The 26,009-nt window shown below is 54.3% G+C and overlaps 5 protein-coding genes across 5 annotated transcripts; 3 read left to right on the top strand and 2 right to left on the bottom strand.

The window, feature by feature from the left end:
- Positions 1-2,046: 2,046 nt before the first annotated feature.
- On the top strand, positions 2,047-2,927 carry DICSQDRAFT_180998 (uncharacterized protein). Its single transcript, XM_007366181.1, has 3 exons — positions 2,047-2,304; positions 2,366-2,447; positions 2,501-2,927. The coding sequence occupies exons 2-3, from the start codon at positions 2,385-2,387 to the stop codon at positions 2,888-2,890; spliced, it is 453 nt and encodes a 150-aa protein (XP_007366243.1). The 5' UTR covers positions 2,047-2,304; positions 2,366-2,384; the 3' UTR covers positions 2,891-2,927.
- A 490-nt stretch (positions 2,928-3,417) lies between these two features.
- Positions 3,418-9,581, bottom strand: DICSQDRAFT_106677 (uncharacterized protein). Its single transcript, XM_007366182.1, has 18 exons — positions 8,574-9,581; positions 8,419-8,517; positions 7,224-8,360; positions 7,151-7,172; positions 6,971-7,053; positions 6,869-6,917; positions 6,768-6,805; positions 6,490-6,660; positions 6,236-6,423; positions 5,778-6,175; positions 5,696-5,723; positions 5,535-5,643; positions 5,266-5,476; positions 4,999-5,202; positions 4,550-4,944; positions 4,422-4,466; positions 4,231-4,370; positions 3,418-4,181 (listed from the first exon to the last, which is right to left on the bottom strand). The coding sequence occupies exons 1-18, from the start codon at positions 8,940-8,942 to the stop codon at positions 3,854-3,856; spliced, it is 4,014 nt and encodes a 1,337-aa protein (XP_007366244.1). The 5' UTR covers positions 8,943-9,581; the 3' UTR covers positions 3,418-3,853.
- A 1,188-nt stretch (positions 9,582-10,769) lies between these two features.
- Positions 10,770-13,231, top strand: DICSQDRAFT_181000 (vacuolar DHA amino acid exporter; the record flags this gene model as incomplete). The annotated part of the gene is made up of 11 exons (XM_007366183.1): positions 10,770-10,877; positions 10,989-11,055; positions 11,133-11,266; positions 11,325-11,431; positions 11,492-11,581; positions 11,639-12,123; positions 12,212-12,325; positions 12,395-12,486; positions 12,558-12,691; positions 12,761-12,893; positions 12,960-13,231. 11 exons carry the CDS (start codon positions 10,770-10,772, stop codon positions 13,128-13,130), a joined length of 1,635 nt encoding a protein of 544 aa, XP_007366245.1. The 3' UTR covers positions 13,131-13,231.
- A 1,677-nt stretch (positions 13,232-14,908) lies between these two features.
- DICSQDRAFT_41746 (uncharacterized protein) lies at positions 14,909-17,838 on the bottom strand (the record flags this gene model as incomplete). The annotated part of the gene is made up of 6 exons (XM_007366184.1): positions 14,909-15,259; positions 15,311-15,410; positions 15,469-15,782; positions 15,849-16,883; positions 17,094-17,297; positions 17,380-17,838. Coding segments are annotated over 6 exons (2,463 nt in total), but the record flags the coding sequence as incomplete, so codon positions are not given.
- Positions 17,839-18,809: 971 nt separating this feature from the next.
- On the top strand, positions 18,810-25,660 carry DICSQDRAFT_181001 (P-loop containing nucleoside triphosphate hydrolase protein; the record flags this gene model as incomplete). Its single annotated transcript, XM_007366185.1, has 14 exons — positions 18,810-19,016; positions 19,069-19,152; positions 19,211-19,885; positions 20,087-20,555; positions 20,604-21,050; positions 23,599-23,703; positions 23,764-23,805; positions 23,862-23,918; positions 23,971-24,022; positions 24,082-24,128; positions 24,182-24,236; positions 24,291-24,381; positions 24,493-24,654; positions 24,709-25,660. 12 exons carry the CDS (start codon positions 18,810-18,812, stop codon positions 24,379-24,381), a joined length of 2,331 nt encoding a protein of 776 aa, XP_007366247.1. The 3' UTR covers positions 24,493-24,654; positions 24,709-25,660.
- Positions 25,661-26,009: the final 349 nt, after the last annotated feature.

The following is a 26,009-nucleotide window of genomic DNA, read 5'->3' on the forward strand; positions in this document are numbered from 1 at the left end:
CGTCAAGTCCGATAGGGAAGAACTATGCTCCCACATGGTCACCAAGCTCAGTGTTCTCTCTGTTGGGATACAGGGTACCTCTCCAGCAATAGCAAATTCTTGAGGCTGCTTCTTGATCTAACTCAGAAGTTAGGGTTCTAGCTGCTGCCCCGTTACGATATCATCTGGTAAGGGAAGCTCAAATGACCGGTAGGTGAGTATTAGATAATAACGGAGTTTGCTCTTTCGGGATCGTTTCCCTGAGAACATGCAACACTTCCCGCGGCGGTTTGAGATGACTCACCGAGCGCACGCAGTATGTGGCGCTACGCCGTACTCCAAGTCTCGCAGCGCTAGGATACCGCAGGTGTCTATGCCATCATGATCCGGCAGAACATGCTTCTCTACAACAGAGCCTACTTGGTAAAAGACGCTGACACGGCCCATGGTGAGCAAATTGGAAGTTGAATATATATCGAACGGTCCATCTATCCCGGTCCGCATATTGTAGATCCCCTCGCAAACATCTGTGCCGGTTGTATACAACTTGAAACTGTTAAGGTCACCACGAGTACGTTCTACGGAAGCAATGTGTTCTTACGTCATTCGTTGCTCCAAGGATAGCCGGGAATTACGCCTACTTCGTCTGGTATGAGCCCAGGTGTTCCACACCTCTTGTATCATAACGGGAGGGGTGAAAGAAACATAGTGTCGGACCTATAGTGCTCATCATCCTTGGCTTCGGCGGCGGTGAAACTAGCAAACGTGCGTATAGGACCTCATATGAAGACGAACATGGTGTGGATGCATTCGTTCGTCTATTCAGTCCCATCCAAGAAGCTCCGATGCCGATCGGAACAAGCGTATTTGCGGCTTCAGGGCGAGCAGATCTTCCACGGGATTGCGGGTGTTATGCGGTGAGCTGGCAAAGTGATAGTAAGGGCCGCAGGAGGTGTGCACAAAACATCGGCAATGATGGAAGTACGAGGGATCTTCACCTGCATCTCCCGCAAACGGCACGCCGCACGCTCCGGCGCAGAGGAAGCCTGAGAGCAGATTTGAGTGGCTCTATGCTGGGGAGGCATCCTCAGTAATATAGACGCCGATCTAGAAACGCACCTCCGTCAAATGGATTCCGCAACGGCGTGCGCGGCAGAAGCAACCAGTATGATGAATGGTAGTTGCACCGCGATCGCAAGGCAGACAGCGGCGATTCGTTGCTATCAGAGGGTGGCAGCGATGGTCGCTTACAGATGTTATAATGTCAGTGCGCTCTACAAGTCGTCAGGTTCAACACGGCTCGGATGCTTGCTCGTCCGGCCATTGGCCGCCATAGGTGGAATGACCGAGATTGCTGCGAACGAAAGCCGCAAGTGTTTCAAAGTGTTCCACCAAACGAGATTGAGAGGAAGACTGTGAGGTAAGACGTACTAGCTTCGACTATCCGCTATGAGCTAACACATCGTGTATTTGATTGTCTTAGGGTAGGCTGAGACTCGGATGTCGACAAAGTAGCCGTCCAATATAGCATCTTGTCGCGGTCCGAAGCGCCAGCTGACCTGTTGATATCTCCCGATGCCTAATCCTGCTGCATAGATGTCTGACTCGAGTAACTGCCGGATACGGACACAAAGTTGGTGGTGGTGTCGCTGAAAGCAAGCCGGGGCATGCCGACCTGTCCAATCCGGTTGGCGTTGCGGTTTCCGCACACAACTCGGGCGTCCTGCGTACTGAGCTCCGCGACGCATGAGTACTTCCCCACTGTGCATAACTTGAGAGATCAGCCATGATGGCAGCTATACGAGACTTTGCACCACTCACCTTCCGGAATAACGGAGTCATATCTCTATCCCGTCTGCGATCCGCCACATGTTTGGCGCTTCTCCGGCGGCCCTGGCGGTCCGGTTGCACCGACGCAATCCGTTCTTAGCGTCCGGCCTGCCACCTCTACAGAACATACGTACCTCGCAACGGCAAAAGTGTAGCCAATCCGGTATGGTGTATTCACCTTCGTGAGTGTGTTGTTCTCTTGAGCACAAGCCCGCTGATCACCACTTCGTATCACAGGCGACGACGACTCACGTCTCCGATTTCGAAACACCAGCACGATCCCATTGTTTGGACACTCATGAATGCGTCAAAGTAGCTATAGTCTCCTGCCTAGGTTTTTCGTTGGCCCGGTACATAGCCTATGATTTCAGCACTCTCTGCTGGCGGCGCTGCCATTCACAGGGATGCCGCCCGACAGTGCCAGCGTACTTGATATCGCTAAGCTCTTGGACAAGCAGGACCTGGTGAATCAATCTGGAAGCACGCCCAGCGGAGGTACGAGTATCAGTTTCAAGCTCATGAGATAGACTCATACGTTCACCGATTGACTTCGCAGGACCCAACTGTCCTTGCACATGCCATGTTCTTCACCACTCGAGCCTGCATGGAGTCAGCCGCTTGTTCACGGCCTGCCTCTGGTGCGTGGATCGTCTGCCACTCTCTGGCGCAGGCGCGATCACACATTTGCCAGACAAACTTAGCACAGCATCGTCACCTCCTCGCTGGTAGACTGGAGTCGGCAGAGATCGTTGCTACTCGGTTCAACTCGATCAAGGTTCCGGCTCCGGGTCTGCGGTGGCTGACCGCCCTCCGTCACATCTCAACACAGAGCATAAAAGAGCGTCCTTGCCGAAGCCGACGGCTTCATCTCTCCCGTCGCCACCCCAGCACGAGTACTATACACGCCACAGCCTACCATCATGATCGCTCAGCATCTTCATGCACTCACGCTCATTTTCTGCTTCTTCGCCGCTGTGCGCGCGGCGCCCCTACGGCCCTCTTCCCGGCTCGACCAAAGCCTGTCTCGAGGAGGAAAAGGCCTCGTGATGGGGATTGGGGCCAACCCTTCGGAGCTCCCTGAGCACCTCGAGAACCTGCGAAGGTCTGGCACTCCCTTGGTATGTCTGACCCCTTTTCCAAGACGTCTCTCTTGGACACCCTTGCGCACCAGTGAGCGTTGACGCTTCGCCTCGCAACATTCACAGGACGCATTGCCGATCCATGTCATGCAAGGGAACGCGGAAGGGGCGACTCAGTCAAAGGCTTTTCCCTACGAGAATTACGAGCAGGACGTCGCTAATGTCGCTGGGAGCGGGGACGGGCGTGCGGGTGGGCAGCAATGAACGTCTGCAGGGGGCGTGTCGGCAGTCATCCGTCGTCCCGTCTACGCGTACCTTATCCGAAGACGGCAAAGCACTGCATAGATACTTTTCTCGGAGGCGTATGCATCTCGATGGCACAGATTTGAACATGCAATCAGAACTACAGACTCGAGGCGGTCATACGCGTTCATGAATTTAGTGTATGCAGCGGGACATCAGATGAACGTGTCTGAATTCGATGCCATGACCTACAGATCGGCGTGTATACTGCTGAGGGCTATGGCTACAAGAAGGGTATGCACAATGCAAGGTACGTATGATGAATGTCACGAAACCAAATAGTGTCCAGGATGAGGATGCGATGACGGTTGTAATACTACACGAAGTGTGGCGATGATGCCATCGCGACGGCTATGTGAGGCCGCGGAGGTATACAGAGAGACATGCAGGGCGCGTATGGGCTACAGTTATGGCCAACAAGAGCGGGAGACACGTCACACGCGGAGAGAACGAGAAGGCTATCGTGTATGTGCCTTGTCCGTCCTTATTACAGTATGCATATAGCCATCCTTTGGGTCGCCGTGGTAGGCGTGAATTGAGGTATGGTATGGGAAGCCGAGGAGAAGACATAGGTCTAAGGATGGCGAGAGGCCCTGCATGAAGGCATGATGCCTTTGGAAATGGCGCGGCGAGCAGTACTTGTTCGATGGAGCCGGTGTTCGTCATGAAGCCGGCTGGGGGCTCGGTCGTGAAAGCCAGCCGCCGACCTCCCAGTTGGCGCCAGGATGGTAAACATCTTTCTCTCGCTGCAACGAGTCGACGACCCCACGGAGAATGGTCCTCAAGCGTTTGAAGTCGATAGGCTTGAGGATCCAGCCATCGATTCCGAGCTTGTATAGCTCGTCCCGCTGCGTCTCCGAAAGCGAAGCGGATACAGCGAAGATGGGTATCCGGCCGTTCAGTTTGTGAGAGACGCGGTCGATAAGGTCCTGATCCTGCTCCAGCGCACGAATCCGTTCGGTAGCTTCGTACCCATTGAGGAGGGGCATCCTGTATGATGCTTAGTAAAAATGTAGTAGGAAAGCCGTGGCCTACGCACTGGATATCCATGAGGACACAGTCAAAATTGCGGTCAGCCTCAACGACTTCGAGGCCCTCCTGGCCATTTGTCGTGTTCACAACTGTATGTCCATCGAGTGACAGCCGCTTGGCCAGGATCATACGGTTGATGTCATTATCCTGCATATCGCTGTTACTGCGATGTCCGTCGGATTGATGATATGAATCTACCTCTACGACCAGAATCCGCAATTTGGGGAGGTGCGCCGTGTCATTCTGCCCTCGACGGTCAGGTAGAGAGTGTGACGTCTTGGTTAGTGGAAATGTCTACGGAGGGGATCTAGATCAAACCCATCTACCTTCACAGGCTGCAGAGGGTTGGCAGAGCCTAGAATCTCGACCATGCTATCGTTCGGTGTACCAGCAGGAGATTCGCGCCTTGTTATTTGGGATTGAGGCAATCCTGTCAGCTTGGGGAAATCGTCCGTATGGCTTGCGGACAGAGCTTGAACGAGATGGTCGATGTTTGAACCTCTGCCGCTACTCCTGAGCGATCTGGATTTGCTCGAACGAGCCAAGGACAAGGATGAGCGGGATGAATGCGGCGAAGAGATCGTCAAGCGACCACCACTCGACATTTCCGTCGTAAGTGGGAGTAGGAAAGAGAAACGACTGCCTTGGCCGAAAGACGAGTCGACCCGCAGCTGGCCACCTAGCTGTTCGACTATGCGAGCAACGACCGCAAGCCCAAGGCCTATTGTCGCACAGTCAGCACAGGAAGGATCATCCAACTAGAGATGTGTCGTACCGAGACCAGGCGAATGTGTACGCTGTGGCGCACTTTCAACCTGCTCGAATTCGCGGAATATGCTCTCCAACTTCTCGGTAGGGATTCCACATCCGGTGTCCGATACTACAATTTCGATAGCGACGTCACCTGAGTTGCGTAAGCCGGTAGGCTCGTCGAAATAACGCGATACGACGGCAATCTCTCCTTGCGTCGTATATTTAACTTGAGACGTAGCCCGTTAGGTGCCAGTCCTCGGAATTTTTTTCGGTAAACTAGAAGACTTACGGGCATTGGCCGTCAGATTTGCAACCACGGTTCGGATCTTCTTGCTATCGCCGATGACTTGCCTAGGACAATTCTGAAGATCGAGGTTGAACCGCAGTCCACGTCTGCTGGCCTCATTGCGGTAGAGCTGAGTGGCGCCTTCAATTGCCAGATGCAAATCGAAGGGCTCATTGAACGAGGTCTCATTACCACTCTCGAGGCGCGTGAGGTCCTAAGAAGGAAAGCACGAAATCAGTTACCCTCACAGTAATGAGACGCAGGTCGCTTACGAGCAAGTCGTTGATCGTAAGCAGCAGACTTTTCGACGCCGCATGGGAGTGGCTGAGATTCTCCATAGTCTCCTTGTCAAGAGGGGAATTCATCGCCAACTCGAGGTAGCTACATGCGCAGTCAGTCAAGGGCTGTCCGGTGGTTTTGCAACAAGACTCACTTGATAATGTGGTTCAGAGGCGTGCGCACTGTTTTTTGTGCGGTGAACACAGGATTCACCAAATGACCACGAATGGACGCACCTTCATGGCTCGCATTAGACAATAGGATGTTGGTAAGCTTTGTCGTTTGCAGCGCACTCTCCTTCTGTCTCCACACCTCGATGAACTTCCCATACACCAGAGCAAGTACGCCGGCGGTCTCAAGATGCTCATCTGTCCATGCCCGGCACCTTCCTGCGACCGACTCGGACCATGTCTTGAACGACGCTCGGGGCTCCAGGAGTCCTTCACCGTCACCTGGCTTGTATGGCCGACCAGCCCACTTGACCTGGCGAGGCTGACCCTTGCGCAAGAAAGCAATGAAGTCGCAGCCACCTACTGACAGCGGGATATATAGCAGACCAGCGATGATCTCCAGGCCAGTGGTGAGCTTGAGATCAGGATAGTCAATGGTCACCGCCTGCGAAACTTGAAGGGCGCTGAGATCGGACGCATTTCTTGTTAGGGTAATGTATGGAGGTCTGTTGGATTGTACGCACTTGAACTGCTTGAGTCGCAGATACTCCGCGACGATCAGAATCTCTTGGCCGTGCTGGTTTGGTCCCAGAATCTTCGCGCCTTCACCGATGACCAAAACGCCATAATCGGCGTCGAACAAACTGAGGAGATCGTTTGCGTTCGAAACGATGTATCCACCCGGATGTCGGTCGTCAGGCATAGTATTGATCTGCATCCCACCGAATGACGTCACCAGTCAACAGATTAGACCCTCAGACCGTCAATAATTACGCACCAGCTTCCGTGTATGTAGCCGCTGAGCGTAGCTCAACCGCTCTATATTCCTAGAGATCGTTTGCGAGAGCAGACGGAGCATCTGCCGCACGGGAAACGAGACACGCATCCCGTGGGAGCCAAAGGAATGACATGCAACAAGGCCCCAGAGTTGACCAAACGCGACGATCGACTATGCATCGAGAGAGGTCGTTCCAAGTTTGCAGGCAGAGCGTAGAGTTGATGACCATCTTGCGTGAGTAACCCGTAAGGCAATAAGTTCCCGCCATTGCCACTCACCACCGACATGGACGCTCGTACACCCATATTCTCCAGATCTATTGGTAGCAAGCTAATATCAACATCGATCGAGCTCCTCGTGAAGAGCGAATGCAGCGTACACTTCAAGTGGATGGGGCTCATTGCTCGCAGGTAGCAGTGCGTCATGTCCTGGAGATCGGGATGAGCAGTTCCCTTTGATCACAACTCCACAGCAGACATACGAGGGGCTTATCCAAGTCCTCTTTACGTCGCACAACTAATCGGGCCGCGGGCAGCTCTCGATCGTACAGCAGTCGAACCTTGTCTGTCGTTCACAATTACATTGACAGTGACGTTCATATTGATTATCGAAGATACGTCTATCAAGATCAACACATCTGTAGGAAGCATAGAAAACTCACTCAGCGCGTACAACTCCCGTGCCTACATGAGAATTAGCATGGACTCGAACTAGAAATTAATCAACGGCTTTACCTGAGCGGGGATGTCAGTTGCTGGGAAGTGCAGACCACGGTACAGGTCGTGGGTCTGCTTCCAGTCCACGAGCTCCGCTACGACTTGTCCGTTCCATGCCTCGTCAAACTGATACGCCAAGACTCTGTGGAACTGCGTCAAGTCCTTCATCACGCCCACCATAACCTTCAAGAACGTGTCCAAATCTGGTGCAGCGCCGAGTTGCTCGTTGATCTGAGCCATAACCGCGAAGACGTCCATCATCCCAACAGCGCCAGTCCCACGCCGCCGACGGAAGTTGCCCCGGGATGATATCGACGCGCTCGCCATGGTAGCGCTCCCACTCTCAATACCACGTCCTGAGTCTGGTGTGAGCAGTTCCCCAACTAGGCCCGGCCGTCGTATACGACGGAGGCGCTCAAGAGCGAGGAGAGGTTTTGAACGGGAAGTCGTGCTCTCAAGAACGTCCTCAGCGCTTGGCATCCATTCGTTCTCCTCGGGTACGTTGTGCGTTTGTCTGAGAGTCGTTGGACTAGGTGAAAGCGCGGACTGAGGCGAGCTCCTATCAGTGCGATCTGTGTCTTCGCCGGAAAATCTGTCATCGACAGAGGTCGACTGCTCCGGGGTTCTAACAGCTGAAGTGCCATTAGAGCTCTGCGACACAAGCGTCTTTCCCGAGCTATTGGAGGCTGAAGCAGAGCCAGATTGGTCGGAAGGTGAGGACACGCCGGACCGCATGATGCCTTCTTCGGCGACAGGCGGTGGGTAGAGAGGGTTAAATAAGTCGCGTTCAAGCTCAAACTCGAGGATGATAATGTTCTGATGGGCGCTGTCCGAACCACTCGCATCCGACGCGGTATTCGCGGGAGCGGCCATCTGCGGGCGATGCGCAGCACACCAGCAAGTCCATGTTCGGCGTCGTTGAGGATCAGGTAGATCTAGACTCAGAGTTTCGGAGGACGCAGTGCCGGGTTCGCCAAAGCCGCTGAGCATGAAGACGTGAAGGTTCTCGGCTTGTTCTTCGGAACTGAGGGAGGTGTCGGAAAGATACTGGATATTGTCGAATAATACGTCTGCCTGCTGATCCGGAAATGTTTGCGAAAGACACTCCAAGTCGAAGAGGTAGGAGGGGGAAAGGCCAAGAAGTTCAGTTGAGTTCTGCGCGTGCGCGTGAGTACGGGAGTGCAGATGTAAGGAAACCCGAAGGTTGACGTACCTCGGACACCTGACGGACAATGAGGTTTCCTGTCTCGTTGTCCTCCTCGACGGCGATCAAGATACCAAAGCCTTGCACGGCACCCGGCGTACGGATGGGCTTAACCAGTATGAGTACGATTGAATAGGAGGAGTGCGTGCAGTTGCGTTACTTACCTCATCTTCACACCGTGTTAGTCTTCCCTCGCGTCCGACAATGAGATGATGGCCGTTCTCGTCTTCAACGTGCTGATACCGCACCGTGAAATGTTGGCCCAGCGCAGAGGAGTCACTTACGCGGCTGCCTGAGCGAGACGTAGGGGAGGACGAAGATGGGTTTGAACGCGACTGCGAGAGATGCGCGGAGGGCCCTCGAGAACCCGTATCTCGTTCCTCAATTGGAGGAGTAATAGAGCGCCGCCGGGCATCAGCAGATCCCCGAGCTGGAAGTGACTGCGAGTGAGAGTGTGACTCGGGACCAACACTATACCGGCAACTAGAGGATATATGACCCGAGGGAGACCGCGAGCTTGACTGCCTATCCATACTGTCCTCAACTGGCCCGAGATGGACTATGCCCGAGTGCGAAAAAGGCGCGAACCCGTGACCGCCGGGTATGGACTCAGCGGAAGGCAGCTCCACGCTAGGGGAAGAGAGGATGTCAGAGCCCGCGCTATCCTCTGCATCATCAACCGGGGTGGCATAAGCACAATCCGGCGAGTCCACCTGTATACCAATGTCTTCCGCTGCCGCGTCTGGTACTAGGGCACTCCGCGAAAAGATCCCTGCAAATGCTCCCGCCGCGACGTCGGAAAGATGAGGTGGATGCCGAGGAATGTCGGTATCAAGGCTGGAGTCAGCTGCAGGAAGATAGACGACGGTCTCGCTGGTGGGGTCCGGGGAGAAGAGGATGTCTGCGCCTGGACCAGAGCCTAGTTCGCAAGAAGAGGGAAGTGCGGTGGAGAACGTCCTGGGAGAGAACGGACTTTGGTCTGGGGGGAAGTCGCGGAAGTTGGGAATGGAGTGCTTGTGCCGACCATGGGATCTCAACGAAGACTCTGAAGAGACGGCACGTAGTTGAGCACCGCGACCACCGACTCCCCGGCTCAGTTGTGTGGTAGCTGCACCTTCGAGGGGAGCCTCCGGGATCGTTGTTGGAGTGCTTGGGAGGGTGCTGGACTCGTCTAGTGAAGAATTAGAGAGTAGGAAAGGAAGGTGATGATTAACCGACCAGAAGCCCCTGCATTTGACGCCGCTTGGATGCCGGAGAGGAGAGAGCGGATGGGGTATACGTAGGAGGCTGTGGTGGAGGGACTTATGTTTTGCTGATGGTGAGTTGGATCGTCGTCGGACATGCCAGGAGGAGATGGGGGTAGAGAGCAAGCCGGATGGGGTTCTGCAGCCTGTATGACGGTGCGCGTAGGGTCTCAGCGCTTATTCAAGAAGGCGGGCCAGCGCTAGCCGCGCAGTCAACCGCCTCCTCGTTCCGCCCTCGCATGCGCTATACTCAGCTGCTGATGCTTCAAGAACGCTATGTTACATATTGCACATACTCGGTTGTATTCGCCACTTCAAGGAGCATGCACAGCGTCTAAGAGTACTCCTTCTCCAACTCGGCCCTGGCCGATGCCAGGGTCTTACAAAGTACTGGCCTTTGATCTGTCAGCTGCGAAGTTGAATGCATCATGAACCCGCTCTGCTTCAAATTGGAACATGGCGTACGTAGTAGTAGTAGTAAAGCAAGTACTGACTGCGAGGATACACATGACGTCATCATTCAGTCTGCTGGAACGCCCTCTCGAGCTCCGCGTCTACTCCTGCAAGATTCACCTCCATACGTCTCCTGGACGCCTAGGGTGAGGATGTGGGACCCATGACCGTAGACTACGGCTCACTGGCTAATGGGGCAATCTCTTCACCGCAGCCGTGTCAACCCTTCAGTGCAAGGTTCGAAAATGCACGTTGCCAGTCAACTGAAGGCCCTCGTGTCCAAACTTCCCTTCTTCAACCAGGAACGATGAGCCAGACTATTTCTCGTCATAAAAACATGGAGTTGCGCATGTTTGCATCGAGTGTGGGGTCGCGGTTCGTAACAAATGCGGGTGGGGGATGTGTAGCTACAGCCTCAAGGCATCGGCCGAAACCTCCCGACACTCGAACGGCGCATCTGCCCGCTGGCTCAGAGATAAAACCCACGGGACGCCGGCACGGAAGTATGTGATACGTACGTTTGCGCACGTCGTAGAATCAGACGACCCCCCGTTATAGGCCTTAAATACTCCGAAACATCGAAGAACCGAACGAAGGGCCCCGTAGCACATTTTACGCACCCACCGACACTGTAGTATCGTCCGCCCATACCTTGGACTCTCTATGTCACACGAAAAGCCTCAGGCCAACTCTGCGCCCGCCATAGCGATTGCGGACATCGAGCATGCCTTGGTCGTAGACGATCCTCGAGAATGGTCTCGATCGCGCAAGGTGTGCACCTCTCAAATCACTTTTTGCTACGGGGGGAGCTGCGCCCGGCTTCTCCCCTCGAGGCAACGATATGGTCGTACTAGGTCAAGAACGCTGACATGAGCTATGCAGTGGTGTGTCTTGGCAACCGTTTCCGCGGCGAGCGTAGTCGCTGGGCTAAGCGGAACCATGTACAACCGTGAGCACTACATCGTCTGGAGGTGCGGTATAGACGCGTGCAAAACGATTATATTCACTATGGCGTCCGTGTCGTAGCGGCGTTGTCGCAGGTCCAAGAGCAGCTCCATGCCTCCAGCAGTGCGCTTGCGTGGAGTTTATCGCTGTTCATCCTTCTTCAGGGCACATTGCCGTTGGTATGGAGTGCGCTCAGTGAGTTCTGGGGTAGGAAGGTACGTCGAATGATAGTCACATTAGCTTGCTTGTTCACGAGACTGATATTTACATCAGAAAGTCTATCTGGTGTCGACCGCGCTGTGTACCATCGGGTGCATTGTCGCAGCTTTGTCGAAGACAATAGACGTCCTCATTGGAATGCGATGCATACAGGCCCTCGGGTGAGTCTTGGTAATCACCCTGACCAGGAAGCTATATTTGTTCTGACTGTACACAACCAGGTCGAGTGCGGTCATGTCTCTAGGGGCTGCGACCCTGGCAGATATTTACGAGCCTCATGAGCGTGGAACCATGATGGGAATATACTACAGGTTCGTTAACACCACGACTCATCTTAGGTCGGCGACGCTGACCACAGGCCCGCACAGCGCACCTCTCCTGGGGCCTTCACTTGGCCCCATCCTCGGCGGCATCCTTACGCAAGCGTTCAGCTGGCGCGCAACATTCTGGTTTATAGCCATATTCACCGGAGCGTGTTTCCTCCTCTTCATCCCTTTCAGGGACACATATCGGCGCGAACGCAGCCTCACCTACCAGGCTGCCCTCAAGCGCCGCCGCGCTATCATGTCTGCGAAGGGTTCCGAATCGTCCAGCATCACCCAAGTCGCTGCTATTTCTCGCGCCATCACCCCAAAGCCCGAGAACCCATCCGGTGCTTATCCCGGAGACGCGAAGAAGGACGCGATTGAGACCCTCGCCCGGGAGCGGGACTTGGAGAAGCAGCAGATGCCTCCCCGTGCCGTGCCGACGGACATGGACGATCTGAAGCTCACAATCGCGGACGTGAACCCGGCGAAGCCGCTGTGGTACGTGCTCCGGCGGATAAACAACCTTGTTATTTTGGTCGCTTCGGGTGAGTCTGGGAACGCAATCTAACCTCTGCGTGATCACTCTGCTGACCGGCACAAAACTTTGTCATTTTTTGGATCCGCGCTATATAGGGCTGATCTTCGGCCTGAGCTATTGCATCGCGTACACGTGCTCACGGACGCTTGCAAACGAGTATGGGTATAACGCCCTAAAGATCGGGCTTGTCCTACTGTCCTTCGGCGCGGGTGAGTCGCAGTGCGGGTTGACCACGGATGCGCCCTGCCTATAATAAACACGCGTGGTTTCCTCTATAGGCTGTCTTGGTGGAAGCATATTCGGAGGGCGTTACTCTGACTACGTCTTTAGGAAGTTGAAGGCCCGTAATGGCGGTGTCAGTGCTGCTGAGGTATGCCGCTGTTTTTTGGTACCTGCCTTGATCCGATCAACACCGTGATTCACGTCCTCCTGCGTACGCAGATGCGTCTGGAGAGCACCATCATCTTCATGCCTCTCCTTCCGGCGGCTACTATCGGCTACGGCTGGGTATGCGAGCGCCATGTTAACGTCGCCGCCATCTGCGTGCTGCTCTTCCTCACCGGTCTCTTCTTGATGTGAGTAGTGACCTAGGACGGACGCGGTACGCTCAACAGAGCCTCAATTGACTGGATCTCCGTCGCCAGCGCGATCTACTCAAGCACCCTAGCATACATCGTTGACGCAAACACCGGACGATCTTCATCAGCCGTAGCGTCAAACAGTTGCTTCCGAGGCACGACCGCTTTTATCGCAGCTGAGGTGGCAGTCCCACTACAGGTGCGCGCTCCCGGCTACGTAGTGAAGAATTTTCGAGTAGGATCCTCACATGCTCTGAACAAACAGGATGCGATCGGTGATGGAGGACTGTATTCTCTGTGGGCGGGGCTCATGATCTTTGCTAACATCCTCATTCTCCTGGTCTTGTGGAAGGGCGAAGCATGGCGGAGAAAATGGGAGGTCAAAGAGGCAGGCGGGAAGCGCTCCGTGGTGACGACCAACCCTCCCACGTCATAGCGCGCCAGGTGGATGATGCCCTGCAGCCCAACTATGACATGACGACACTTCAAGTTCATGCTCATGCTCGGAATGATTCAACGTTGTCACTGACACAGCACGACACATACTAGCAGATAGAGGTTTGCGTATCATAGAACGCGCATACATGTAGATATATAAATCTCTAAACAGACCGATTTGGGCAAGGGGCAGTGTTGCCGACACCAGATCTGAACTCCGCTGATGAAATTTAGGATACGGACGTCAAAATCTAGGAGGGGGGTCCGACCCCCCTTTCTAAATCTCTAACAGGCCGTAGACAGTCCGTAGACCTCGGCATACGGTGCCGTGACCACGAGAAAGGAAGGAGCCATCATGACAAAGCGAACTGCATGCCAAATACAGACATGACATAAGCCACTCCAGTCACGTGCTGATGATGAGCAGAACATGCCGCCTGTTTAGCGCCCAAGATCCACAGACTGTTTCAAACCCCGCCTAGAAATCTACGGACGTCCGTAGAGCCGTAAATCCTTAGGGCCTGTTCGGCAAAGAGTTGGAGTTACGAGTCACCGGCATTTTGTCACGTGGCGGCACTTCCGAGAATTTCTGCGCGAGTTAGAGTTACAGGAGCGGAGTATCCGTGAAATCCGGAGGAGACAAGCGCCCTGAACTCGTACATGTATCTAGTATACCAATAGCTATGGCTTATCAGATGGGCTCTGCTTCATCCCTGCTTCACCGTGGTCTACACAAGAGCAGCTGTCAAAATTTACCAAGCAATCCATCGGGCTCATATAGAGCGCCGAAGACAGGCTATAATAGCAGTAACTGTCATTATTTTGGCTGGGCGGGCCTTGGTAGTAGCCTGCTCTAATCCCCCAAGTAGGATGGCCTCAGATGTCTGATCACATTCTACACTGGTCATTATAGCCATCCCAATACTCTATACAGAGAGAATCAAGCAGGCTGCCAAAAGGGTAGAGCCTCAAGACAAATTACGACGTGAGCTGATAACAACCGCCCGGAGTTGCTGGGAGGCATCCGAACGCATGCACTCGCCCGAGTAACTCGAGTTCTCTCGAAATCGAAAACCGAGATATTATTACTATATTTGGGCATGAAATGCCGGTAACTCTAACTCCAACTCTTTGCCGAACAGGCCCTTATGGAAAGTCGTCCATTATCACAAGACTCACTCAACAAGCTTGTGTGGAGACCGTCATGATTGCCAATCGGCCGAGCGGATGGAGGAATGCTCGATGTGTCCGGACGTCCGTAGAGCCTAGACTCGAACCAGTCGTACGGAACGCATCAGCGGAGATCGAAAAGGAGGAGGCAGCGTTCCTTAACGACTGGTCAAACTGGGCGCCCTTTTGGCAGGGCACCCCGATTTGGTACCCCGTGAGAGAACGTACTTAGTGAAATCGCGTTCAAGCTATCTAGAGAATTCGCGCGCGGTGGTTTTGAAGATCGTCTCTCCGGAAATTGTAGTGTTCAGATGCAATGTATATAAATTTACCAGTCCTCTAAATCTAATGATGGCTCCTCCTCTTCGGCAAAGGCAGAACGCGGCTCATATGCATCGGCATCGTAGTCGCGCCAATATTCTTCGTCGTCTGCATCGGTCCCAATGGTCGGATTTTGAGCCTGTACCTGAGCCTATAAGGTATGTCAATGAGTATTCATGACGTGTATCACATCCTCACCTCAGGAAGCACGGAATCTGGTAGGGGTGAGGACTCCACAGTGGTCGGGGTTGATGGAGGCAAGGGGTGGGGGCTAGAGGGAGGGGTGACGAGAGGAGTCTCACGACGGCGGCGTTGTAATTGATGGAACATCTTATTGTACTCGAATAGGGGACCTGGGAGCTGCTTGAGACCAGTGGCAACCACGTTTGGCACCTCGGCGCTCGTCATAGCGCGGAGAACGCGTCCTGGTTCGACATGGAAGATACCGTTCTCGCGCATCGAGTTAGACAACAATTCCAAGTCCTTTTGAAGGTCCGGAGATTGGTGCTTGGTGCCAAGGCGTGCTCCGAGGGTGGCGTTCATCTGGAGAGCGAGTTGGCGAAAGACGGAGATACAAGGCGAGACCATCTGCAACCACTCCCAGGACGCATTGCTTCCCTGCGCTTTATAAATAACCTGCGGCCCGCGTGAGTAAGTTCTAACACCAATGAACGATAACAAGCCAACCTTGATCCAAAAATTCATGTGTTCTTGCAGAAGATCAACGGGGACCCAGGCGTCTGGCTTACCTGTGGGGTTGACGAGCCAATTATTGATCATGATAGCTCTGTAGACGTGTTTGTGTGAGGTGCGCACATTTGACATTCAGAGCACTGGGGACTCACCGAAGAGGTCTGGGCCAAACAGACGTCAGGTTGTGAATGAGGTGCAGACATTCGTGGGCGTACTTGAGGCGGCCACTTCCTCGGTACATAAGCGCGAGGATCTTGAGCGCGCGAATTATCCGCCCAGAAAACCCGCCCTTGATTGCGTCCGTGAATTCACGGAGTACCAACGCGTCGCGCATAAAGAGGCACGCGTTTTCGAATACCATGTCGCCAGTTTTCAGGGGTTCGGAAAGCGGGTCGAAGGGCGGGGTGGAAGCTGCGTTCGGCACAGTGGTCATGGCATGGTGGCGGACGCGCTCTGCAACCTCGTCCTGTCGCGCGATTCGGAGGTCAGCAACCACACTCGGGGCGATATAGCGGTCGTATATTGTAATAACATCGCTGCGCAGTTTTTTGAAGGAGAGCTTGGTGACGTACTGCTCCAAAGAGTCTGAGCCGGAAACAAGCTCGAGGCAGTGTAGTGCAGAGGCCGACAGACTGGTGAAGATGAGATCGCGACACGTTCGGTATGGTGGAAGGGAAGATGGGACGATGGGCTTGCGATCTAGGACAGTATTAAAAAACGAGAGGGAAGCCGGGTTGCGATGTCCAGCAGTAGGGTCGCCAAAGTGAGTTTCGATGATGCCGTGCGTGACAGCCATCTGGTGGTGGAAGAAGCCTGGACCAAAAACGATATTGGCGTAGGACCGTCTGATATCCTCATGGCCTGCGCGGTTAGCTATAATGGTGCGCGTTCGAGAAATAGATAGCTGGTCGCCAAAAAGAAGTGTTGAATAGCCCGGGAACATGGGTCGGCGACGCGCATACTCGAGCTCCGTGAACATCGTGTCAAGGACCTCGGCATTTCCGGTGGTGCTGGACTCGTCAATATTCATCGCAGGCAAAGGGTACGTATCAGTTCTTCTAAGGCGCATCTGGTCATCAGTTCCTGGGAGGCAAGCATCGAGTTTGGCGCGGAAGGGGGCAAAATGTTCAGAGCTGTAGACAATCGTACGGAGGAGGGAGTGCTCAAGCGATTTCCGGAATTGCTGGGCCTCAGCAGGGGTATGACAGATGTCGCGCATAGCCAGGGGGTCTGCTGCATCGAACGCGGCTAGGAGGTCTGCTGCCTTCATGTCTTCGGGGTCAGCGTTGTCGAGAGGGAACACAGTCGCGCATGTCCCGTTCTCCTGGGTGTCCTTGCGCCCTAAAATTTGTTCGGCCACTTTGAAAACCATGTTGATATTGTCGTATACATGCCCAAGCAGGGAGCTTTCCCCGCGTTCCCGAGCAGTGTGCCGGCAGGATTCTGATATACGTCGGAGCAAACCAGCACCGCGCGAGAGGAGGCCTGTAGCGCGCGTGGGCGCCAGTGCAGCGCGCTCGATCGCGTCCTCGATCGCGCTTCGCGCGCCTTGAGATTCTCCACATCTCTCACATCCTGCATGCTGGCCACCTTCGTCCTTGCTGCTGTCCCCTTCGCCTGGGTTCTGTTCTGGAGGAATGGCCTCTTCTTCCTCGCTGACCGTCTCGAAATCTTGGCCGCTATCTGACTCAGTGTCATCGTCGTTGTCGTCGTCCTGGTCGCTCGCCGGTTCCCAATCGGGGTCGTCCTGGTCTGTCTCCTGGTCGTCTTCCACCACGCTCCTCGTTTGGGACTCAGAAACCTCAATGTTGCGACTGCCAGCTATACTAGCATAGCTACTGGAGACCCCGATCCTAGACATGATTGATATTAACTGACGTGAGGCTCCACTGACATACATGTAAAGCCCGACGAGATGTCTCGCAAGGCTATTGTTTTCACTGCGTTCTCCCAATAGGTTGGTCATTGCAAAGCCGATACGCTATGAAGTAATTTGGGTAAGTGACAGCTTGCTACATCTCTTGACTACGTACATTTTCTTTGCGAGCCTCTCTCTTTGCTACTCGCGCTTTCTCTCGGCCACTCTGGGCAGCGATGTTCGCTTTTTGCTGGCGCTGAGTGGTGCTGAAAGCATGCAAGATAATCGTCATTGTAGGACACAACTCGCGGATCTTCTGGTGGATGGAGGAGAGTGTGAGGGCGAGGAAAAATTGCCCCGTGATTGGCTGCCGCCTGGTCATGAGCACACCGTCTCGGGTGACTGCGTTCGCTTCCTCGCTGACCACCTTTCCCAGGTACTTTGTAGCCCAACCGTGAACATCCCGGCGGCCAGTCTGAGAGTTTTTGGTGGTCCACAGGTCTAGGATGCGCGCGACTTGAGACTCCCCGGTCTGGCGGTCTCGATTCTTGAAAAGCCCGTCGTATCTCTCCTTGGCAACACCTGAGGTAGGCATGGAGATCCATTCTACGAAGTCGCCCCAGGTCTGACCATGTAGCTCCAGGTTTTGTAGAACATCCCGGAAGCACTTTGCGCGGCCCTCCTGGCCTGCGAGCGCAACAAGCTGCGCACATTGTTTCTCGGCCTGTACGGCTGCGAGGAGCTGCTCGTCGTGCGTGTGCGCGCGCGTGGCGTGGTATGCCGCAAGACTTTCCTGGCGCCTGGCCGCCTGCTTCTTGCGCCGCTTGTGTATCGTAAGGGGCGACGACCATAGAACACCGGGATCGCTTGAGTCCACCCCGAACATGACCCCTTCAGAGCCCATGTCTACCATGCGCGGCGTGCGAGGAGTTTGGGGAGGATGTCGGACTGTTGGTGCAGGCTATCGTAGATGCTGTAAGATAGTGGTTTCAAACACGGAACGTAGCTCACCTCTCCGTAGGTCTTGGGGTTAACCTCTTGCTCGACATCACTGTCCTCTATCGTGTTCTCGAGACCCTTGGCGGCATCATGACGAAGCTCATCTCGCGCAACGCATCCATCCCCACCAAGATGACACAGACATTCCAGACGGAGTTCTTCGGTCTCCTCACTCGCTGTGCCATCTTTCGGTTCCAGTGGATCGGTCGGGACCGAAGATAGCTCGCTTAGAGGGGAAGAAGGAGGCAAGGGGGACATGGCAAGCAGACCATCTAGAACACTTGGGTCTGCCATATTGACGTATGCTTTCAGGTAGACATGTAGCAGAAGAGGGCAGAATGGTAGCTAGAGAGCGATAGAACAGCAAATGCGATGATTTTGGCACGACAGGTCCTCAGAGGCTGACCAGCGCCTGTGTGAAGCGCCCGCCCGCGCATTCTCCTCCTCGTTCTGTGTACTGTCGCAAACCCCTCTGCCTCATTGATTACTTCTCAATATACTTTCCCTATGCATCCTCATCAGCCTGTCACATCTCGCCGCCCTTTACGGGCCCACAGCGCTCGTAACCGCGGTATTCATCAGACCCCTCCTCGCCCTAAGCTCTCCGACGACGACCTCAAAAATCTCGCTGCAAAAATGCGAGATGCTTACCGCTGGGATGCTGACCCCAAGGAGTTCCAACTTCGTGCTGTACAAGCTCAGATCGAAGGCACCGACATGATTGTGCAGGCGCCGACTGGAGCAGGCAAGACTGCTATCGCCGCTGGACCCCATCTATGGGCCGGCAATGAGAAGAGATTTACGCTTATGGTTTGCCCGCTACTGGCTTTAGAAGAAGAGATGGTGGATTATATTTCTCTCATTATGATCATATGCTCACAACCGGAGATCTCAGTGCCAAACATTTCTCACCGACTTTGGCCTACGAGCCATAGCCTTGAACAGCAAAAATGGTGCATGTTCTCCTGAAGCGATTAAGGTATGTCATCCTCTAAGCCCACGTTGCCTTTTCGACCTCATGACAAGCCATTTCATAGGCCATTCTTGCGCACGAATATCAAGTCATACTTGTCTCCCCCGAAATGCTCCAGTCCCGTACTTTCATGAACCGCATCCTCCGCAATAGTCGCTTTATGAAGCGAATCATTTCGATGTTTGTCGATGAAGCTCACTGTATTGTCCTATGGGGCACAGATTTCCGCAAGAAGTATGGCACGCTAGGCAAGGTGCGCGCGTTCTTGCCCCGTGGTACGCCTGTCATCGCCGTATCCGCCACCCTCACTCCGCGAGTCGTCCGAGCCATATGGGCATCCCTCCATTTCGCTCAATCAGACACACAAAGCCATTACTGCAACGAAGGGAACGACCGCGCAAATGTGTCCATCGTGGTACGCGCCTGCGAGCATCCTCTCAATAGCTATGCCGACCTCTCGTTTGTAATCCCCCCCACTCTCCGTTCCATCACCGACATTCCGAAGACCTACGTTTACGTCGACAGCATCGCAACCGGGGGCGAAATCATCGATTATCTAAATGGTCTGCTCGACAAACATTTCGACCTGCTGACCGCGTCCGAACCAGATCGAGCTCGCTTCCGAGGCGTTGTCCGTCCCTTCAACGCCACTCTCTCACATCGGTATCGAACATTGGCGATGTCACGCTTTCGCGACGGCAACATTCGCGTCTTGGTTTGCACTGACGCTGCTGGTATGGTACGTCTTCTGATCTTATCCCTTTTTGCACCTACCCAACCGCGCCACTTCTCCTGTTGGTGCGAATCAGTAAACTCATTTGCCTGAATGTCGAGGGACACATCCCTTGTCCAAGCTATCTTTGTGTACATTCCTTGCGGTACTCGACGGCTTTGGGATGTCAATTCCGTGCACTCACTGTAATTGCGTGTCTTCACCCAGGGCTGCAACATTCCCGATATTGATCGGGTGATCCAATGGAAGCTGCCAGCGACTTTCTCTCACTACATCCAGCGAGCTGGACGCGCTGCACGAGGCCGAGATCGCACGGGCATCGCCATCATGCTCGTAGAGCGATCGGCATACAACACCGACCTTGGGCCGTCCTTGAACCAAGGAGAAATGTTCGCGCATTCAAAGTCCAAGGCCAAAATCCGCAGAGCCATAGATGGTGATGATCGAGTTGTCCGCACGGTCTCCAAAGAGAAGCGCAACAAAGGAGACATTCGGGAATACGCGCTCGCACACGGTCTAGCGCGGGGAGGTTCGGCGCGACAAGACGCTCCACTGACTGGTGTCCAGCCGCATACTGTTGAAGATAGCCCTGACGAGGGTCTCTTAGCCTTTGTTCAGAGCACCTCATGTCGACGCCAAGTATGGGCACGCATATTCGACAATCCGCACCCGTTAGGTAAGTACCCTTGCACGTCAATAGCAGTACGTACTTACATCCCTGTAGCTCCAGTGGTCCCCTGCTGCGATATCTGCTCCCCTTCACTGTTCGATCGCGCACGACCACCTCTTCTCCCACCCGAAAGCCGAGCACGCAACCTCAAACGGGGTGAACCGGACCTCTGCGCGCAGGACAAGCTGCGTAACTGGCGCAACAATATTTTTGGCAAGCATCACCCTAGTGCCCAGTATGACGCGACATCTGTTCTAGACGACGAACTCATTCTCATGCTCGTCTCACATGGTCCGCTTGAATCCCACCAGGCCCTCAACCTCATCAAAGACAAATGGCCATTCCACGACACCCACGGTGTAGAGCTAGGAATGTACGTGGCTACCCTCGAAATCAAGTTCTCAGCCATCCCCAGCAAAACGCGTGCCCAAAATGCTCCCCCTTCCACTCCAATACTTGAACGACGCCCCATCTCCTCCCTAGCCAACGCACAATGCAAACGTGCGCCCACTCCGACAGACCTCTATAGTGCCGCTGTGATGCCCAAGCGTCTACGAACAATTCCATTGGGGCCGGCGATCCCGGACCCGAGTAGAGGCGGACACCCAGCGTCGATTGTTGCGCAGCCCTTCGCTACAAGGCCCCTCTCTCCCATGAGTTCTTCCGACGTCGTCCATCCACCCTTGTTCCCCCCCTTTCCCTCGCCTCTCCCGCTCTCAAAAACCTACCCCCCGTTAACTCCATACCACACACACACCCCAAGCTTACATCCGCCACTGATCACACCTATTCCGCTGCACCCATATCCCCATCGACCCCCCATCGCATTCGGCCCTTCCGCAACACCATCGCAACATTCCTCGCAATACTCCTCGCAACATAGCGCTCCAGGCCAAGCCCCCTGGGGATTGTCGCGCCCCCCTTCACGCCTGCATGTCCAGCCACCGCCCTCACCTTACCAGATGAATCGTCCAGCGACACTCAATCTCCCGCTACCATCTCCGCATTTTCAACAATCGCGCCCCCCCCCATTTCCAATGCCTTTTTCTGTATCCTCGCAGTATCAGCAACTCAGTCAGCCACGTTTCCCAACACCTGTTACTCAGCATCAGCATGAAGATACCTTCTCCGCTTCGTATACCCCATTGGCATATAGCCGTCTCCCTTCCCCATCGCCTAATATCTTCCCTCCACAATTCCTTCCTTCGGCACTGTCATCCCCGTCTTCACATCATGTTTCCCAACCCATTCATTCCCACAGTCCCATACAGCACCGATCTCCCGGACCTTTCGCGCACCAGTTTGTCGATCCCTCACAGTACACCAGTTTCCCTCCCAGGCCGCTGTCGAGCATGTACTCATATCCTGATGAAGGTTCATCTCAGTTTTCATAGTTCTGATACATATGATGCATTACATGTCTAGACAGGGGATTATATGAGGGACTACGGAGGACAGATGAAGGGAGGCCATGGCCTCGCATTTTCTCTAGAGAGCTTCATCGCGATTTCACTAAGTACGTTCTCTCACGGGGTACCAAATATGGGCACCCTGCCAGGAGGACGCCCAGTTTGACCAGCCGTTTCGGTGGTCGGCGTAAATCGCCATCACCGGATCTCGGCAGGGGACGAGCCTACGTAGAGCCGTAGATAGCTTATGGAAAGTCATCCAATAGGGTGTGTGCACTTTTGGCTTCGGGTCCTCCAGGACCCCCGATTATTCTCCCAAAGGAATGATGCCTGATCCGGACAAAATTGGCCACCCAAAAAGGCCTATGCCTGATCCAATCCGGCCAAATCGACGTTCGAATTCTGGATGGCCTGGTGCCAAAGTCCGGACAAAACTGGTCCAACCAGGCAGAGGCCTGATCCCCGTCCGCCCTTGGGCGGCCCGGTGTTGGATGATAGCTACCCGGTCCTGACCGGTTGACCAACAGTATCGCTCATTGATCACCAAGGCTTGCAAACCGGTGTCGCTATCTCTTTTTCCTTGTATCCCGGAACATAAAGGGACGTTTCTGCATTTCCAACGGTGAACTGAGAAATTGCGCAAGAAGCGCTGGAGGGCAAGAGGTAGGGCAGCCTGCTGAGTGACAGAATGTCTTGCCTCTCCATTTGCAAGATGACCCCTAGCATATTCTATGTTGTCCAGATTGCCGTAGATCTCTGAAAGAAACAATATGGACATTCCCTGAGCGAAAATTCAGCCTCTGGGCGCCTGATCTGCCCAATCCGGACAACATCATGCCGCCAGATGGCCTGATCTATAGTCCGGCCAAATTTGCGCACAAATACGGAAGGCCTGATCGAATCCGGACAGATTTGGCTCCCGGAAAGGCCTGATCCTTCGGACATTTATGGCAAGATTTTGGAAAATCGGATCATTCCTCCGAGTGAATAACCGGGGGTCCTGGTCCTCCGCGCCTGTGCGTGCCCACAAGGAAGCGGTGCATGTCAATTAGAACACCCTCCATCAAACTCTATCAAACAAACCACGCGTCAGCTCTGTGGAAGGGCCTCGGATGCAGTGTGGATGCAGTTGAGCCGCCAACGTACATACATATTCTATGACTTGCAGAGGACGATCGACTGCAATCACTGGCAAGCCATGAACAGCGCAGGAGGATTCCACCAGCGTCGGTACGGAGCATACAGTAGCGAACACCTTCTCCGATATATCCTAGCATTGGTGTGCCTGGACCACTCAACGATCGGCCATCCGTCTGTGATTGCGATCATTGGAGACAATGTTGAGTACGTACATATCTTCGGAAATCGAAGGCTGCTCGCTCGGCAAGATCATAGCTTTTGACTAATGGCTGTTTTGTGGCGTCGCGACGGTTTATGGCGCAGCGTTCGGCCCTCTCACGCTGCTCTGTCTGTTCACCTTCATTGTGTCTGGCACTATCTTCCGGCGTTGAGGTACGCCAAGCCCCCGCGCTCGGGCTGTCGTCTCCAGCTGTCTGCTCGTCGACTACTGGTGCCTCTTCGTCTTCCTGTAACTTGAACTGCACCGATGGTCTGGTGGACGGCGTTCACGCTAGGCACAGCCTCCCTCATCCCCACGCTGTGGGTTCAGTTCGCGAACGCGGGCAACACTACTTGCGCAAGCAGCCAGCTGGATTGGTACACGAGCGTAGTCGGAGAGTCACCTTGTGAGTCTGCTTGTCCAGGGCTATCCTGATAGGCATGGGATGCGACATGGGAACACACAGGTGTAACGTACCAGCGGCTACGTCAAATCTGCAACAATGACTGTAAGCACGTTGCCGTGTCTGAGTGCGTCGTGTTTATGACCCCAACTGTCTTGCAGATCAAGTGCCGACTTTCAGGACGAACACCCCTGGAGATCAGTGCGATGACCAAGTTGGTGTGTATTCACGGTTGGGCCCACTAGTTCTTCCAATTCATCACGCATCTAGCCTCATGTTGCTGCAACACCGTCGCGTTCCAGCTGAGCATGCTCTGCATGAAGTGAGTGAAGCTCGCTACTCGTTGTTTGTTTCATCCCAACGCGTACTCACACCGTGTAGTTGCCAATATGACACCCAGCCTGGCGACCAAATCGGGATTGACGCAGGTCGGTACTTGCGAATAGATGTTCAACATCATCGCTTACAGTATAGCGGACAGGTGTGGGAGCGTATACGCTCTATCGGCAGACCTGTGGTGCGGGGACGAATCATTCGTGAGTGCCAGCTCGTCGGGGGGATGCTGGAGGCGTGCGTGCTCATTTTTGCAGTCTTCCAGACGACATCCAGTCAGCCGTGTGTAATTTGAACATCCGATTAGACAATTATCTATATGGTGGGTGGGATGACGGTTCCTGGTAAGCCATTTACAGCTCAGCTCGTGCGAGGGTATGCTAAATACGCATCTCCCAGGTACTAGTACGTATATGCGCCAGATCGTCAACTACCGCGACACGCGCTCACCTGTCATATAGTGTATGGACGAAAGAAAACGCTGATCGCGACCACGCCGCAAACAACAATAACACCTTCACCCACTGCGCGAATCAGATCTCGCCTTCGTCCACACCCACGTCTACCTCCAGCTCGAGCAGTAGTGCTGCCCCGGCGACGACGACAATCTCGTCGCAATCTGTGGGAACCTTACCCGCACTGCACGAAAGACCTCGCTAATCACTGTCTTCATAGACCTCTACCTCTTATTCTGGTGCACCAGCACAAACCGGAGCGGACAACAATGCAAGTGGCAGCCATAGTTCCCACAACAATATTGGCCCCATAGTCGGTGGAGTGCTAGGGGGCATTGGTGCTGTGGCAGCCGTCGTCGGAGCTCTCGTCTTCTGGAGGATCAGGAGAGACCCCAGCGGTGCTACCCCTGCGACTCCAGATCCGCATTACAGCTATGGCTACCAGGACAATCCCCCGATGGGATCTGCCACACCGTTCGCGGCCAGCATAGGGGCAATGTCCCCAGGGAGCGAGGCTTTCGCTTCAGGTGGAACAGTGGTGGGGGAACCATATCCAGGATTCGGTGCTGGGTCAGCAATCTGGTCCCAAGTGAGCCACTCGATCATCCCTCCCAGTACGTTATCCCCCGACGAGTCTCTCCGGCACGACGATGCTGGTCCTATCGCCGAGCTGAGTCGCTCACCTTCCGGCCGCCTGCCACCCGCATACCGCTCTTGGGAGCAGGCAACGGGCACGGGTTCCAACTGTGGCTCAGCATCCGTCCCTGGAACGGGGTCAGCAGGGGGTTCAGCATACTCAGAGACACAGCCGTTTGGCGTCTTATCCCCAACGGGATCATCCTCGGTCGCGTCGCCGTCCCCGCAGGAGTTCGATCCGCATGTGCCTCTCGTCCCTCTGAGAAGATCGTCAATAGCAAAGGAGTAGACGCGATGGCGCGACTCTCTTGCGAACAGCGATCTGCACGACGTCTCCTTGGGTCCTTACTCTTTTTTTTTCCTTCGGTTTTGCTTGCAACGAATCGGTATACCTCTTGCGGTCGCACCTCCCACTCTCCGCATTCGATCATATGTATCCTTGTCTCGAGTTCTGGCACGTACGATAGTCATCGATCGGACCATGTCCTCCCATTCGAGTAACAGTATATACTTTCTCCCCAAGAGAGATTGAAGACCAAAATTTTTTTGTTGATTGTTGCGTGAACGTTCCCTGGCGGATCCTGGCGCGACATTCTGTTAGATCTAGCTATAGACGTCAGAATACTGGGATGGGTGGGGTTAGAGCTCCAGTAGCCTGTATCTGTGGATGGACCTACCTTCCCTCCGCGACGCTAGGCTTCAACGTCTCGAGTCATCCACGATAGTAAGTATAGCATCAAACCGCATAAGTCACCACGCTTAGGCAATTAACATCTCACGACAGCCTCTTCTTGTTCACCACCTCTGGAATCGTACGTATCACCAGGTGTCTGGTGGGCCTGGTGGCTATGTAGGGCCCTGGCACCTCACTCGGCAGGTACAGCC

The sequence above is a fragment of the Dichomitus squalens genome (genome assembly GCF_000275845.1).
Source record: "Dichomitus squalens LYAD-421 SS1 unplaced genomic scaffold DICSQscaffold_16, whole genome shotgun sequence".
Taxonomy (NCBI): Eukaryota; Fungi; Basidiomycota; class Agaricomycetes; order Polyporales; family Polyporaceae; genus Dichomitus; species Dichomitus squalens.

What these genes read in the sequence shown, in the direction of transcription:
- DICSQDRAFT_106677 (XM_007366182.1), bottom strand. Translation starts at nt 8,942, where the DNA reads ATGGATAGGCAGTCAAGCTCGCGGTCTCCCTCGGGTCATATATCCTCT. An exon ending in AGGACTTGGATAAGCCCCTC is followed by an intron (nt 6,918 to 6,970) that starts GTATGTCTGCTG and finishes CCCGATCTCCAG; the next exon opens with GACATGACGCACTGCTACCT. An exon ending in TACGAGCGTCCATGTCGGTG is followed by an intron (nt 6,661 to 6,767) that starts GTGAGTGGCAAT and finishes CTCGATGCATAG; the next exon opens with TCGATCGTCGCGTTTGGTCA.
- DICSQDRAFT_180998 (XM_007366181.1), top strand. Translation starts at nt 2,385, where the DNA reads ATGCCATGTTCTTCACCACTCGAGCCTGCATGGAGTCAGCCGCTTGTT. An exon ending in TTGTTCACGGCCTGCCTCTG is followed by an intron (nt 2,448 to 2,500) that starts GTGCGTGGATCG and finishes CACATTTGCCAG; the next exon opens with ACAAACTTAGCACAGCATCG.